This window comes from Lactuca serriola, chromosome 8, assembly GCF_051521515.1.
Source record: "Lactuca serriola cultivar US96UC23 chromosome 8, Lser_US96UC23_V15, whole genome shotgun sequence".
NCBI lineage: Eukaryota > Viridiplantae > Streptophyta > Magnoliopsida > Asterales > Asteraceae > Lactuca > Lactuca serriola.
Window position 1 is genome coordinate 81,381,426 of NC_136415.1, and position 18,281 is coordinate 81,399,706.

An 18,281-nucleotide genomic window follows, 5' to 3' on the forward strand; every position below is an offset into this window, starting at 1 on the left:
CCTAAAAATAAGCTAAGTAAACATTATTTGTATGGTTTTAGGTGTTCAGAGAACTGGAAATCCATCTTAGCCATTTCAATGATTTTATTCTATGCTTATTGCAGTAGGTGAGTTTTCTCACTATACTGTGTAGGTTGCTAGACTGTCTATGTGACTCTTACATGAAAGATTGTGGTTAGATCACATCACATGTATGAAAGACTATGATTGGATCACAACGCATGTATGAAAGACTGTGGTTGGATCACAACACCTTTATGGAAGAATGTGCTTGGATCAAATCACTTGTTTGTTTTTTTGACTTGAATGGAAGACCATGGTTGGACCATGGAAGAAAGGTTACGGATGGGCTGTAATCTGGAAGTGATTGTAAGACTATGGTTGGATCATAGCATTCACATAGGGTTGAAATACACCCCTAGGGTTATGCCCACTGATATGTATGGTATGTGGTATTTTGGAGAACCTACTAAACTTTGTGCTTACGGTTTTAAGTTTAAATATTGCATGTATTTTTGGAAGTTCGGGAAGAGCACGACGTGACTGCATCGCATATGTTGTTATGTTTTCAAGATGTTCTGCATTATGATATTAATACTTTGATCTATGTTTTTGAAATAATTGAATATTTAATTTTATGAATGAATGACATGGTTTCCTTTAATTTAGAAATGAAAATTTTGGTTTGAAATTTGGGACATTACAATCTTGCATTGCAAAGGAGAATGCATTAAGCTTGATTTGTTCATCAATTACATTGTGTGATTTCATTCTAACACACACAGACACACACCATGGAACAAGGCAATGAACTTGTGGGGATCTTCAGTTTTGAGTCCTCGAAAGGTAGGCAGGAAGTGTAAGCCCATATTTTAGTTCAAAGTTGGTGGCTGTTGGATAGGTGATGAAAAAAGGTTGTTAAGCGACCCATTGGTGAAGGGTTTGCTCAGTTGGTTGATTTGGTGGTCCGTTGTTATTGTTGACTGAAATATTGGGAATTAGGATTAAGGCTTATGTAGGTGTAAGGTTTGGAGTATTATGAAATGGAGAGGGGGTGGGTGGTGTTTCTAGATGAGGATAGATGATGTGATAATGATAGAGTTTCTGTTTCTATTTCTGATGCCCTTCAGAGAGGTATATTCTTGCAAATGTTAATAACCAGAGGGGTGGATGACGAAGAAGTCCTGGAATCCAGTTATTTCATTCGTAACCTCTTTGTTGTCTTCTCAATCTCTGCATCAATAGCTAATCGTGTGCTTGTACAAGAAGACCTAGGCATAAACAACTAGTAACATCGTGTCCCCAACAATGGTGCCAATTTGTTAGGGTGTCAAACCCAACAAATAATATGGGTATAAATGACTCCAAATACACTATTAATATGCGCTAAAAAGTGATATAAGAAAGCATGGTCAATCTTCACGGACGCGGGACAATTGATTATGCCTTTTTGTACAAGGTACAAAGTAGTCACAAAGTAGGGGGATTTGTTTGAAAGATTTGAAAAAGACAACTAAAGAAATAATGAGTTGTAAAAGAATTCAGAATTGTGAATATTTCCAACTATATGGTTGTCTGTCTTGCTAAAGTCAAGGTTGTTAAGATCGATATCTTACTTATGATCGTTTTACGTTTTGCAAGATCTTGATCGTAGATTGAACTGGGATCGAAAGATTCTACCATAATGAACTCATATTCAAATATGCTCACAATATGTCGAAAATAGGATCAACTTTAATTTCTTAAGAATAAACCATATTTTTTTTTGCTACTAACAATAAATATTAAGAAGACAACATTTTACTTCGAAACAAAATTTATTTTGATTATATACAACTAAAGACAAAAGATCACAACGCGGTTATTATGAGTATGCTCTGGCAAATTCAAGACATACTAATGAAATGATGATGTTTCACAAGACTTCTTGCAACTTGCAATGCTCGATTTTAACTAGAATAGTTAAATTTTTAAGACTCGACCAAGGGCGGATCTTTATTAGGGCTAGGGGGTTGTGCCCCCCCCCCCCTGATTTTTTTATCACAATTAGTCCCTATACTTTAATTTTATACATATTAGGCCCAAAAATATAAAATTTTGGCTGTGGCCCCCCTGCTCATCGATTTTTATACATATTATATTTTCACCCCCCCCCCCCACCCAAATAAAATGTTGAAGCTCCGCCCCTAGACTCGGCTATACAGTAAAACTAATGAGGGGAGATCGAGATCGTATCGTGATCGTTTTTGACTTGTAGGAACTTAAAATCATAAAATCTTAAAAGAAAATTTGGGAGCTAAAGTGATTCAATTATGAAATGACATTCACTCAATTCTATCCAAGTTGATACTTGGAAGTGTTAACAATCTCTAACACTTCTCATTCACCAAATGATTAGATTTAAACAAGATCTTTAGAAGTAACCTAATCTTTGAATTCAAATCTAAACAAGCTCTTAGAAATAAACCAAAAGATTGCATTAAGTTTTATGTGAATGTTCCCAACAACACCCAATGCTTCTCATAAGCTTGGGAGCATAAGAACGTGTGAATAAGATTTACATTAAAATCATTCATTAAAAATCAATTTAATGTTTGTTACTAAGTCTAATTCACAAAACAGCTATAGATTTTACAATTTAGATAACTTGAATGATCTTAATCCTAATTCAAATGGTCAATAAGAATCAAAATTAAAATCAAACTCTTTATTGTAAGAAAATTGAATTCACTAGATAGAAATTGAATATAAACATGCATTCATATGATTAAACCACAAACGACAAGTCAAGACATAAATTTGGAAAACCTATGGTTCTAGCCACACATGACTAGAACAAAATTAACAAGCCTAGAAATGAAATTAAAGTACTAAAGTGACTTACAAATATGACATTAAATGTTTTCAAATGATCTCCTAAAAGTTATTAGCTAAAACCCTTTTTTAAAAATCACACATTGGTCGCCTGGAATGAGAGACAATGTGTGTAATGGCTAAAAGTCTCGAATTAGATCATAAAAGAAAACTGCCAAAAGGCAGTTACGCGTCTAACACGACACTGTATCAAATATGGCTATATTGACACGATCCCGTGTGAATTCAAAGTATGTTGCCATCTTTTGACTCGAAAGTTTGTCGCTAAAAATGGCCAAAATATGCATTGACACGACCTCGTATCAAATTGTGCTGGGTTGACACGACTCGTGTCAAGTGTGACGACATGTGTGGATTTTGAAGCACAAACTCACATGATCTGTGTGAGGCCTTATACGATGAAAAAACTCAATTTCCTTGTTTTCGCTCCGAAAATTTCAAAAATCTACTTTGGGCCCTTTTTCACCATTCCAAATCACCTCCAACCACCGAAACCACATGAAATGACATAAAAAATGTGGAAATGAAATGTGCCAAAATTCGTCTCGAAAACAAGTAAATGCATGGTTTATTATTGAATATAATGCAAAAGAGTGTACTAAAACATGTTAAAAAAGCGCATAAAATGTAACTAATAGTTACTTTTATCAACTAACTTATAAATAATTAAAGTGGCTCATGTCATTAACTTAAATAGCGGTCTAGTGGTTGATTTAAGAGCTTGAATGCTCACAACAAACATAGTTCATAAATCCATAAATTACAACTGGTTAACTATTAAGATTCGAAGTTCGAAGAGGAACATTTTTTAAAACTTTAACAAATATGGTGTGGTTTGGGGCTAATAAATAATAAATATAGTCGAGTTGTGTCCAAATGGAAATTAGATAGATGCCCCGGCCATATAAAGTATAAGTTTAGGTGGAGCTGCGGATGCGACCCATTTCACGACGGACACACGTGCGGGAGACTGAGAGCTACTCTGAGAAACATGGAGAAAGGTTCTGCGAATGGCTCGTCAGCGGTGAAGAAGAGTCCGAAATCGTCGGCTAAGGTTAACTAAAACCCCAATTTATTTGAGTTTGTTTCGATCATGGCTTCCTTGTTTTATAATTTTGATAAACACGAAGCATAATACGTCTTTCATCTCCTTTTTAGGGTTTTCAAGCGATTTTAGGGTTTTATGTGTACCTGTTACATGTTGTACATTTTCCTAAACCCGATCTGCGTTTTTCCTCATTGAGATTATGATTTTGTTTTTCAGTTTGAAGTAATTCTTCTTCGTTGCTCAATCTATGGCCCTACCACCAATAAAAAAAATTGTCCGACTGTTTTTCTGTATCTTGTGTGCTGAATACATGAAACTCTGATAGATTAGCTTGGTATGCGATTTTTATTAAGCTTGTGTCAATTCTGCACATGAAAAACACCAGGTTGGGACTAAATGCTTAGTGTTTTAGAGTTATCTTTGTGCTGCTTACTTACTAAACGGCTTCTGTAATGAGTCTACAGCTGGAAACTACACATTATCTGCCAAGTAAATTTGTATCAGGTTCTTTCTTCATATGTATGGATTTGTAGGGTTTTGAAGATGATTTTGTTTTATCTGAATTTTTTTTTGTATATGAATTGTTTTCAAGATTGATGTGGGTGTTATGCAGAGAGTAAGGGGCCCACCTCAGAGTTCTGTTGACACATTTGCTGTGCAATGTAACGAGTGTTTCAAATGGAGGACATTGACAACAGAAGAAGAGTTTGAAGAGTACAGAAGCAAGCAGAGTGAAGATCCATTTGTGTGCAAAAAACTTGAAGGAATCGAATGTGATAGCCCTGCTGACATTGAATACGATTCCTCAAGAACATGGGTGATGGATAAACCCAACATCCCAAAAACCCCAAAAGGTTTTCAAAGAATAATTATTCTGAGAAGAGATTACTCTAAAATGGATGTGCAGTATGTGACACCTGATGGAACAAGGATAAGAGCAGCTCCTGGAATCATCACATATCTTAAAGAACATCCGGAATACAGTGATATCTCAGCAACTGATTTCTGCTTCACATCTCCAAAGGTAATGAGTGATACCATTCCTGAACATATTGAGAAGAAAAGTCCAGGTGGCAGCAACAAGAAACCCAAAAAATCAAGTTGAATCATGTTTCTCTTGATCATGTTTCTGCTTCTGCGTGTTTTAAGCCGTTTATTTTGATGATGATGATGATGATGATGATGATGATGATGATGATGATGACATAGAACAAGGTATCCTTTCTATCGTATTGTATGTTAATTTTAAATTGTCTGTAGTTTTTGGTGACTTGGTAGGAATCAGGGAATGGTATCTTGTATGCAGTCTAGTATGTGGATTATGATGATGATGATGATGATGATGATGTTGGTGCGATTATATTATTATGGATATATAATTAAGCCTTCTGAGTTTCATTGATTTTTTTTTTATTTGCTACATGATGTGGGTAAGGATTCACTCTCAATCTCTCATGTGAAATGTGCAAAAGAAGACTTGAATGACCTCCTTACCCCTTAGAAAGCTTAACTGGTTATTGTCCATTTCCAGTGTAGCAAATGTGGCCATATAACGAATTCATTTTACTTTTACTCTTTTTTCATTGAACATATATCAAAATTTCATCTTTTAAATATCGAACAATCTATTTGGTTAACAATTTTCAGCCAAACTAAAGTGGGCGCATTAGCTAGTTTTGGTTTGGCTTGGCTTGGCTTGACTTGACTTGTCGGTTCAAACCATACAAAACATGTTTAAAATATCCTTCAGATTAAAATAAAGGTACGAGTCATACATAAAATACCCTGAAAATCAAAGATAGCATTGACTAAAATATCAAACATAAATAAGGATCGCAATTTGCAAGCCTAAAATGGAGTGGAAATCCCGAATCTTAATCGTAGTCAAGCTACAACATGCTATAAGCACACAATAATGATCTCCAAAGCTCTAGTAGTGTGGAAACTCTGACAACATCTTTGATATAACCATTTTATCTCCTCAACAACCGGACGTATATCACAAAAATACAGAGTAAGACTTGAAAAAAAAAAGAAGAAAAAAATTGAAAGGCAGGATTCCAATAAATAAATGAGGGAGAATTTCGTCATTTTTAAACATCAAAATATCATATTTATCCAACTTAATTTTTAAATATCATATTTACCTTTCATAAAATTTTGAAATATCATATTTACTCTTCATAAAATTTCAAAATGTCATATATATCATTTTTAAATATCAAAATATCATATATGCCCTTCTTAAATATCAAAATAACGTATATGTATTTTTTAAACATCAAAATATCAATAGTAATATCTAAAATATCCTCCATCTACAACATCATAATAATCAACAATAACAAAAACTAAACAATCAAAATATACATTCCATAGAGAGGGTTGAAGATGAATCATTTTGTTTGTCAAGAGAACGACATTCCAATAATTAAGAAATTCATATTTCATTATCTTAGATGTAAGGATAATATGGTTAAAAAATTTTAATTATTATAATAATTCTAAGGTATAAAAAATGATTATAAAATATTAAAAACATTATAAAAAAGGATTTGGGCAAATATGATATTTTGAAGGTTTATGAAAGGTAAATATGATATTGAGAAATTAAGCTGGGCAAATATGATATTTTGAAGTTTAATAGGGGCATATATGAAATTCTCTCAATAAACCAGCGAGAAGCTGGAGATTACAAATTACAAGTAAAGCGAGCTCTAAATAATGAGTGAAGAGACCAATCAATCTATTTAAATAAATAAAACGAACGTGATCTTTTTTTTTTTTTTGAATAGTTGGATTTTATTAAAAACGAACTAGTAATAAGCTAGAAAAAAGAAAAAAAAAATTACATAAAAAGCAAAGGGTTTTGTAACCACCCAGTCCAAGAAATATAAGATTTTCTCTTTCTACAAGAAAACCAAAGAAATGAATAATCTACCACTAAATGATGGATAAGCTCCTTATGGCAAAACGTGTTACCAAAAACCACATCATTCCTATACCTTCACAAAACCCACCAAGTCGTTTAGACAACCACCTGAATCACCATTTTCTTTATTTTGGTAATAGCTAACAAATCTTGCTAAGGCAAAAGCCCCGAATGGGATAACTGCAAAGGTAACTGGACATCCAACCACCTAGCAACAACAGCCCAAGTACGTGCCACTATCTCACAATCCCTAAACAAGTGTTGTAAGTTTTCTGTCTCCAACTGGCAAACTAGACATAGAATTATCGTAACATCAACTGATGGATTTTAGTCATAAGACATCCTATGTGCTCATACAAACCCTAATGTTTGGATCTAGGTTTCTCTATTGTACATGCTTTGAATCCAAGACTATAAACCCTAATTCTAGCATATGGAAATCAATATTAACATATAATTAGGTTTAAGATATTACCTTGATTGTTATGTAGCAATAACAATCCCAATTCCTCCTTGGATTGACTTTAGAAGGCTTAGAGTCACAAGTGTCACTCCTCTAATGGTTCACAAACATCATAAGCAAGAGGATGAAGAGGAGAGAGGACAGAGGCTGCCCAAAACATGTTCTAACCCTAGAAAAGAAGTTCTCCACGTTTTTGAGCCTTAAGGGTTCTATATATAGTGAGGCTATTAGGGTTATCTAACAAGGAAACCCTAATTTGGTTGCTTAAGCCCTAAGCAACCCATAGACTCCTTTAATCAAGCCCTTGGACGATTTCCTTATGGGCTTCCCATAAGAATTCATCCACCTCTTGATTTAAGACAATCCATGGCCCAAATTGCAATTATCTTATAATTACAATTCCAGTCCCTTAAGTTTAATTAATCTCTTTTAGTCACAAAACTAATTACCAATTAATTCTTGACTAATATTAATTAAACAATATGATTTCTCCTTATATTAATAAATCATATTTAATCCTTTATCTTCATAATTCATCCTATCAAGTTGCTTTGGTGAAGGCAACCCAAAAGGACCATGCACCATCGGGTCAAGTACATACCAAAATAGTTATGGACTTAGACACTAATCCAACAGTCTCCCACTTGGATAAGTCTAACAACTATTCTGCGTATGACTTCAGATCCTGATCTGCAATCGTAGCTTTCCAAAGCCGCTGTCAACTCTGATCATATCAAATACGCGTGTCCTTAGATAAGGGATCATATATTCCTCCATTCTAGATATCATATGAGAAATGATTTCAAATCATTCTCTTTGTACTATATCTCGATTTCTGATTTATGACGACAGACTAATTGAACAAATCAAATTAGCCCTAGCCCAGCCGAGCATTTACGTTTGTCATCACTAAACCATCGAGGGGCCCAAAGATATCGCTTTTATCCTACTTTGAATAAAAGGAATGGATAAACTTTGATACAATGCTTGCTTGCACTCACGCACCGAATCACACACAACAATATGTTTTATCACACCAAGTTACTAGTGCGTTTACATATTATCAATGTGCAACCGATTTGCAAGATACAACTCACACGTCTCAGTTTCAAGAATATAAGATGTTATCATCTCACCAATCACTCGTGATACAATTCATGGAGTGATCCAAGCGAGTGTGGGTTTAATCCAATGCTCAAATCATATTCGTAAGCACTCATGAACGTTGCAGCGAACATTTGCTTATGTCTAATACTTTTCTAGACAATCCACACACCAATTCATGACAGTCTTCATTCATATCTACTTCCAATATATGAACGACTGTGGCCCGTTCGAATAATTCGATTATTCTTAATAAACTCAATTATTCTGGAAGTCAAAACATGCAAATGTGAAACACAAGAATAATACTAATCCCATATGGCCTCAAACCTTTGAGTATAAATAAAACGCCTTTTATTTATCACCATATTGATTACTCATTATTTGTCGTTTCGGGTAATCAACTTCTTACTTGAATTCCAACACTTGTCCCATGCTCCTAGCATGCACACAATGTTTACCTATGGTTCTTACTTTGTGAAATAGATCACATTGAACACATTTCCAATCATTCTCATTTCACAACTCCAAATCCGTTTTTCTTAAGTTTAAGAATATCAAATTCTTGCTACTTATAGAATATGCTAGATTCTAACATTTTATGCAATGATCCTTTCGTAATGTCACTGCACCAAAGTCACAAAGACTATTGCCAATGATATTACAAAGTCCTCTATCGGAGATTGTTACAAGACAATTCCTTAGATATGATGTCTCTCACTCAAACTACATTCCTTTGAACATCCTTTTGCATAAAAGTTTCTAATCTAGACATAGATTTTCAATATTCAATTCCCAATATGGACACACTTCCATATTTTCCATATGACAACTCATTCTTAAGAGAATCTTATCTATTCGTAATGATATCGATATGGTCCATCCAATATGGAAACATTTCCATAATTTCCATATGACAACTCATTCTTAATAGAATCTTTTCTATTCATAATAATGTCGATATGGTCCATCCAATACCATGCTTCCAACTACTCACAAGCGACTAATCCTCGTCAAACTTTGGATTGTCCTTTGATAGTTGTTTAATTATTTTAGTCAAAACCAATTCTAGTCCTTTTTCCCTCTAAATGCGCTAGACATTTGGAAAATTTTAGAATGGTCAAACATTAAAGCATTTGCAATCGATCTTATACCCGAAGCGTATGGGACACGACGCATAATGTTTTATTTGCTATGTTCTCAAAATTCGAATTGTGAAGAGGAATGCCGTAATCATAATCGAAATTTTAAGAACACACTATGTACCCTTGACTAAATTTTATTAACATTCCACAACCTAAGCCTTTAGATTTGAAATGAAGCATAATATTCTCTCCCTTAATTATAGCAAAACAACCTTTCAACTCGTACAACTTTGCAAAGTATGACTCTTGTTTTTCTATAATTAATATTGCCAACTTGCAATATGTGCCTTAATAATCATACAATCATAACATTTATGCTCCCACTATCATGATGATTATTATAAAACATAACACTTATGCTCCCACTAGCTTCAACATGTATTCATAAACATCTTAACTTTCAGAAAAACAATGCTTATTGAATTTCTTAAGTTCATGTTTCTAATACTTAGTGCTTTGATAATCTTTTATCAAGGTTTCTTGAACTTATACACCTTGTCCTTAGATAGTTCATATATGTGTGTAAACAATTGCCAAACCTCACAATTCAAATTATGGAAAGGGATACCGTAACCATGATTGAATTCGAGAATGCAATTTTACTATCTTCTTAAAATCTTTCTTAGTGAAAGCATTTCCTCACAATCATTTTCATGAAGGAGGAAATCTTATGACACTTAGATTTAAAACGGTGTATGTGTTCCTATCCATGTGAATTTGTTAAAACCAAAGTTTACGGCAAATTCAAACTCATATGGATCGAACTTTCTTAATCTTGATTTCTTGCCTTATGGTAGCACAGCTGCCCACCATGTCTTCCAAGTAGTTAAGCAGCTCACATTTTCCTATCAATGTACCTTTCATTGATTAAGGTGCTTTGCCTTTTATGCGTTCAAAATGAGAACTCATAGAACTCTCATGCATAATTAACTCGATTGGATTGGCACAAAACCAAAATAATGTCATCACGATAGGTTGTAAACCTCAACTCGTGTGCTAGTGATGATCGATAAGGTTTATTTGATTTGTTCTTGAAACCTTTCAAGACCATTAAGACTCCCACTGACTCCTTGACATATAAAATTCTCTTGTCAAAACATTTCTTGACAAATAAATATTCAAGAGTTAGTGTAGCTTTTATCAAGACAAAACACTTCATAACTTTGGTCCTAGTTGGTCTTTGTCTTATCCAAGACATCACAACTTTCCACAATTGATGAATGTTATAAACCTTCTTAATACTTTTCACTCATTGTCACAATCTTAACTTTAAGACTTGTTATTGGAACGAAGTATGATTGACTTTTTGATTTAACCATTTTTTCAATCCTTGATTCCTCTTCTTAAACATACAATTGTACTAAGACTCACTTAGAGGATCAATTGAGATATGGTTCTTAATCATTAAGACTTATCATAAAGCATAAAAGCTACTCTCCCTTCTTCTTAGAATGGAGAAACTTTTATCTTTCTGCTTACTTCATTCTTCTTATTCGTTCTGCTATTGATCTAAACCCTTTAATCAATTCAGAATTACACCTAATCTTGTAAGTATAATCATATTTACTAAACCTTTAGTAAATCATGACGAATATCTTTGTTACTCTTATGGTGGACTTGATCAACACGCAACTTTGTGTATTCGATCTCCAAGTCCTTTACTTGACACTTTGTCAATGAATTAGTCAAAATTTCCAAATATGAAATTTCTCATTCATCGTGCAATCAAGTTGCATGATTCCAAGTTTCTGTCCAATTGAAACTTGGGTGATGAGAAACTCTCCCTATTTGGTAAATTCTCGACTTTCCATAAATAACATAATAAGAACCAAATCCATTATTGCTAATAATAGAACCATTTTAACATCAATTTTTTTCATACACGCCATTTTAAGGATAAATAAATAAAATTTAAAATCAAAATTTATTTTATTGTGGAAAAATTTGTCCTTACAATGCAACTCATTGAAAAACTTATGCTAATACATCTTTCTTAGCAATCTAATTCTAACTCTAAGTAGTAGCTCAAGAATCTAATCTTCGAGAAATGCGATCGAAATCCATTCCTTTACGGTTAGATTTTGCTCACTTCTTCCCTTAAGCTTCCTTTCTTTTCTTCGATCCTACAAAACATCAATTGTAATCTTATCACATTATGTATTAAGAATCTAGAATAGAAGCTTAAAAGAGTTAGTCAATGGATTTTACCTAAAGCAAAGCCATACGTTTTGACTCTCCCATCTCTTAGATCTCTTAGGTAAATAGGGCAGCTTCGTCTCCAATGCCCCTTCTCTTGGCAATAAAAGCAAATTGACTCTTTTGGAATAGAACATGGAACTACTTCAGACATTGCCTTTCTCTTATGATCAAACTTTTCGATCATAGCATGTCTTTCGTTGCCATTGTCTATATCCATAGAGGTCTTGAAGGCAGATTCACCAATCAACTTTGCTTTTCTATTGCGCCAAACCATTGTTGATTCAGCAGCAATAAGCATATAGGTGAGATCTATAAGGGTCACGTCGCGATTCATCGTATAGTACTCTCTTACGAACTCACTATACGAGTTAGGAAGTGACTGAAGAACCCAATCAACAGCCATTTCCTCACAGACAACGGATCCCAACATTCTTAACCTATCAATGTGTGACTTCATCCCTAGGACGTGTGCACACACCGGCTTTCCTTCTTTATGTTTACTTGCCAAAAGGGCTTGAGTGATCTTGAACTTTTCAAGCCTTTGAACTTGTGGGTTAGGGAGAATAATTGGAGGAGGAGGAGGAAGTGAAGTATGATTTCTTGTTCCTCGATCGAATCGTGGAATATCATCTTCATGTGGAATGCTTGTTCCACGGGATTCGGGAAGACCATAGTTGTCAAACTTTGACATCTACAAGACGGGAGAAAAACGAATTCAAGTTAGTTGATAGATTGAGTCCTTAGTAAATCACCCAAATGAGATACTAAGGCTAGGACCCAACACAATATTCTACAACTCGGGAGAGGGATGCCGTAACCCAAATTGCAGAACATTTGAAGGTAAGTGAATGACGATTCACTAATTTCCACCATGAAAAACAAAAAAAAAATAAGTTTTAAATCTATGAAAACTCCTAGATCCTTTGAGATTCATTGAACTTTCAATGGCATGTTTAAATCTCGATATGCCCCTCTAGTTTGTGACTGGGATGCCGAGGATCACAAAGCGGGTGTGAATAACCATGCAAACTTACATGGTGTCCTCACATGTTACAGTCACCTATTCGATGTGTCGGTAAACCACACACGCTCCACCGAACTATGACAAACATTGAGTCATCCTTTGCTACCTTTGCTTAGAACCATTTAATGTGTCGGTAAACCACACACGCTTCACTAACGTCTTCGCAAGAGCACAAAGTGTAATTTCATGGAATTGCATCAATTCACTTTTGCCTAAGTAACTAAGATTGGGAATTTTATGAAAACATTTAGTTACTTTTATACTTCATTATACTTATAATGGAAGGTTTTGTCCTATCCTACCCGTTCGGCTAACGACCATCCACTAGTCAACAGTGCGGTGGGTAAGAGTGGATACCCATTCAATCGCCATTTTATAGGCAATTTCCTTAAACACCCCTTATAGACCAGCTTCGTGAATGAGGCCTACTAACGATAAGACTGACTTTTACTCATACATCTATATAATGTTAGACTTTTAATGTTATATATAGTATAGGGTGTATTTTACACTTTTAAAATATTAGGCGGTTAAATTTAACAATTATACTTTTAATTCAATTAAACCAAAAACTTTATGGATTTATTAAACCTCTTTTAATTATACACCTTAATTAATTAATAAAGCCATAAGGGTGTGATTTGAACTTTTTCAAAACTATGCTACGGTTTTAGAATTTAACATTCCTAATTAAACTTTTAATCAACTTTTAAATTCCAAAACTTGAGGGCAAGTTTTGAAACATTTCAACACATTAGGGTTTAGAATTTAAATATACATCAAAATTAAACCATTTAATCAAAATTTAAATTCCAAAACTTGAGGGCAAGTTTTGAAACCTTTTTCAAAATATTAGGGTTTCAACTATTTAAATTTCAAAACAACAAAACTTTTGGGTTCAAATTTAAACTATAAAACCTTAAGGGCAAAATATGAAACTTTTCATAACAACAAGGATTAAATAACAAATAATTCAAATTAACATTTAATCACATAATTATCCATATTTGATTTATTTAATGATTTCTTGCAAAACAATTTATCAATTTAATCAAAATAATTTAAACAATTATCACATAAGGAAACAATTATCTTATTAATTGATAAATATCTTCAATTAGATCAAAAATATAGTCAAATATATCATATAATCAGATTAATGTTGATCTAACATGATAAGGTAACTATCCATAAGCAAAAACAGCAAGAAATCCCGAAGTACCCTCCATCTGACGAGCTGACTCGGCGAGTCAGGCTTGGACTCGGCGAGTCTGCATGGACTCGGCGAGTTCAGCCATGGACTCGGCGAGTCCAACCTCCAGAAACCCAAAAAACGAATTTTCCAGTTATACAATGCATCAATACAATTGAAACCAAGCTAGGCTCTGATACCACTGATGGGTTTTAGTCATAAGACATCCTATGTGCTCATACAAACCCTAATGCTTGGATCTAGGTTTCTCTATTGTACATGCTTTGAATCCAAGACTATAAACCCTAATTCTAGCATATGGAAATCAATATTAACATATAATTAGGTTTAAGATATTACCTTGATTGTTATGTAGCAATAACAATCCCAATTCCTCCTTGGATTGACTTTGGAAGGCTTAGAGTCACAAGTGTCACTCCTCTAATGGTTCACAAACACCATAAGCAAGAGGATGAAGAGGAGAGAGGATAGAGGCTGCCCAAAACATGTTCTAACCCTAGAAAAGAAGGTCTCCACGTTTTTGAGCCTTAAGGGTTCTATATATAGTGAGGCTATTAGGGTTATCTAACAAGGAAACCCTAATTTGGTTGCTTAAGCCCTAAGCAACCCATAGACTCCTTTAATCAAGCCCTTGGACGATTTCCTTATGGGCTTCCCATAAGAATTCGTCCACCTCTTGATTTAAGACAATCCATGGCCCAAATTGCAATTATCTTATAATTACAATTCCAGTCCCTTAAGTTTAATTAATCTCTTTTAGTCACAAAACTAATTACCAATTAATTCTTGACTAATATTAATTAAACAATATGATTTCTCCTTATATTAATAAATCATATTTAATCCTTTCTCTCCATAATTCATCCTATCAAGTTGCTTTGGTGAAGGCAACCCAAAAGGACCATGCACCATCGGGTCAAGTACATACCAAAATAGTTATGGACTTAGACACTAATCCAACATCAACACCTCTAGTAGGAAGGTTCGTTCTAAGCGGAAGACGAACCATAAGTAAACACCATGTAAAAATGATAACCTTCCTAGGAAGGTAAACATTCCAAATCATGTTACTCTTAACATCCAACAACATTCATTGTTCCACATGCCTTCTAGTACATTTGACTGGAAACTTACCATCATCAACCAAGTCCCACCACCATCTATGAACACTCATTCCCAACCGATATCCCGCTATAAGATAGATGAGCATACTAAATTGAGAAGTCTCGAATCCAACAACATGCTCACAAGACTAATCCCAAGCACATTGATCTTCACTACATTGATCCCTCACTAAACAAAAAGGGTTTCTTTCAAGTTGGAAGAGAGTTTGAAACCAAAAGGCCAAGGGATTCCACCATACCACGTATCCATCCAAAAACATGTAGTAACGTCATCTCCCACTTTTCGAAAATCCATAGAAAATGAATCACCATTTTCATGCACAACACACAAAGACTTCAAAATACGATTCCCCACCCCATCCCCGAGGTTAGTAACACCAAATTCAAGAAAAAACAACTCACATGCAAAACTTTTATAACTTTTACCCATAGTGCATCATGTTCTGTAAGAAATCACCATCTTCATTTTTGTAACAGGGAGTAATTACAACATTCTGGACTTCTGATCCCCACACCACCCTGATCCTTTGAAGCAATCACTAAATCCCAAGCTACCCAACGTATCTTGCGGGCTATCTTTAGAACCCCAAAAAAGTGATCCCTAACGCCTCGTTTCCGAGTTTAACAAAATAAAAGAAGAGAAGATAAAAGAAAGTCATGAGAGAAAAGAAGAGAAAGGAAAGGAAAATAAAATTTTCTTTTGTGTTCCCAAGTTGGAGAGAAGTGGAAGGAAAATGAATCATTTTGTTCTTTCTTTCCAAATTCTCCCAAATTGGAAGGAATGTTAGGAGGGACAGTGATCCTCACATTTCCCTCCACTTCCCTCCTTTAATGAAACTCGGGAACACCATTTTCTGTTATTTTCTTCTCGTTTCCACCCATTTCTTTTCCTTTCTCTCGTTAAGTTGAACTCAGGAACGGGTGTAAGTGATTCCAACATCTTTTTTACTTGATTCGGCATAAAAAACAAGGACATTAATTAAATTCCCAATGATCCAAGGAAGGATGAAAGCATCATAGACCAACCCCCTATGGAGAACATTTTCACTTTCTAAGAAGAAATCTTCTTCTTAAATCAATCAAAAAGCCTCTGCCTACTCCGAACTCGAGCCATATTTTCAATCACTAGAAGCCCTAGATAAAGAAACAGAAGCTTACCTGAGGCACAACCAGTAATCGTTGCCATCTCGACCACTTCGTCAGGTTGAACCCCCACACCATACAAATTTGATTTATGAAGGTTCATCTTTAACCTTGACACAAGGTAAAAATAGTTAAGCATCATAATCATGTTTTTTGTATTTCTCTTAGACCATTCACCCAACAATAACACATCATCCACATAGAAGAGGTATGACAAGATAAGATTATTCGGCCCCACCACTACTCCACTCAAAAGATCTGCAAAATTTACATCTTCAAGAGCCACATGTAATCCTTCCATAACAATAATGAACAAATACGATGAGAGCGGGTCACACTGTCCAAGACCTCTCTTGATACAGAACTCCTGATACAGGCTCTCAATAACTAGCACGGATGCTTTAACCAAGTTCAAGCATGCCTGAATCTACTCTTTCCATTTAAAACCAAAAGCCACAAACTGTAAAATTTGCATAAGATAATCCAAATTTAATGAGTCGTAAGCCTTTTCAAAATCAATATTAAACACCATCAGTTTCTTTCTCTTCTTTTTAAACCTCATTTACCAATGGCCTGTCAAGAATTTGATGACCCTTTACAAAAGCGGATTGCTCTATATTAACAATTGACCCAATTACCCAAGCAATCCGATTGGCGAGAACTGTAATGTCCCTAAAATTACAACAAAGATTTTTCATTTAAATTAGATTAACCAAATTAAAACTGTTTACTAAGAATCATTAAGTGGGATTTATTTGTTTGAAAACCATAAGATTAACAGAGTTGATTTGCAAAACAGCAGAAACCAAAATCTTGGATGTGAGTGTGCAGTCCAGTCGAGCTCTTCACATAAACAACCTGCAAAACATTTAATCCACAATTGTATGCGTAAATCTTAGTGAGCTCCTCAATATAGCACATAATCCACCATATATATAATTCATACAAGCAGAGTTCTCGGTTGCAACGCTGATATGTCACCTCTTATTTCAACATGCATACAACACACATAATCATCATATGTATCATCCACTGGCACTTTTGCCACTGCACATCTTTCCAGGCTACATCCTAGTCTTTCATTCCATTCATTTCCATATCCAAATCGGGGCCAGTGCTAATACTGACAACCGCCTCATGAATACATAATCATATGTGGTCAGGAGTCAGATAGACAGTCAAACATATGTTCCTAGCCGAGAGCAATAAATCAAACAAAAACCATGAAATAGGCTTCAGACCAAGAGTTTTCAGGCTATCCAACTTAAATCATATACATTGTGACATCCCTATTTTCATGGTCAGAAAATACATTTTTATTTATGCTTATTTTAAACCAGGTTTTATTTATAACTGCAGAATTTGTCCCATAAAAGTATTTCCAAAGAAATGTTTTTCATTGATTTATTAAAAACAGGGGACGTCATAACTGATACAAGAAACATTAAGCATAAACATACTCACTATTGGCCTTACAACATCTAATAGCATATATTTCCTCGAATCTCTCATCAGATCCAAACATCATATTCCTTCATACTACTACCTATGATATAAAGAGACTAGGTGGGCCAGGTTGGGAGACCTGGTGAGTACATAACTCACAACATTATAATATTTTAATTATATATTTCATGGCAAACAAATAACCCACTTACCTATTTTCATTATTCTCACTTTCCTAATCCTTAAATAATGATCTCAATGGATCTCTCCTAAAGGATCTTTTATCAAAAACGATCGTCATCTATTGTTCCTCAAACATCTAGGCACAACAGTACAATAATACTTTAGGCACAACACAACAGTACGATAGTACTTTGGTCACATCACAGCAGGTCACAACTTATAATTTTTCATAGCCTTTTTACTAACTAATACTTTCCTAGATAACTAGACACATCAATACAATAGTACTTTGGGTGAGCACAACAGTACGATAGTACTTTGGATGAGCACAGCAGTACGATAGTACTTTGGTCACAACTTATTGTTTAGTACAACCCTTTACT

At 34.5% G+C, this 18,281-nt stretch overlaps 2 protein-coding genes across 2 annotated transcripts; one reads left to right on the forward strand and one right to left on the reverse strand.

The window, feature by feature from the left end:
• Positions 1–3,770: 3,770 nt before the first annotated feature.
• On the forward strand, positions 3,771–5,320 carry LOC145069529 (methyl-CpG-binding domain-containing protein 4-like). Its single transcript, XM_079016464.1, has 2 exons — positions 3,771–3,928; positions 4,536–5,320. The coding sequence occupies exons 1-2, from the start codon at positions 3,866–3,868 to the stop codon at positions 5,025–5,027; spliced, it is 555 nt and encodes a 184-aa protein (XP_078872590.1). The 5' UTR covers positions 3,771–3,865; the 3' UTR covers positions 5,028–5,320.
• Positions 5,321–16,201: 10,881 nt separating this feature from the next.
• LOC145067104 (uncharacterized) lies at positions 16,202–17,937 on the reverse strand. Its single transcript, XM_079014311.1, has 4 exons — positions 17,928–17,937; positions 17,037–17,127; positions 16,836–16,941; positions 16,202–16,696 (listed from the first exon to the last, which is right to left on the reverse strand). Exons 1-4 carry the CDS (start codon positions 17,935–17,937, stop codon positions 16,202–16,204), a joined length of 702 nt encoding a protein of 233 aa, XP_078870437.1.
• Between the last annotated feature and the right edge of the window lie 344 nt (positions 17,938–18,281).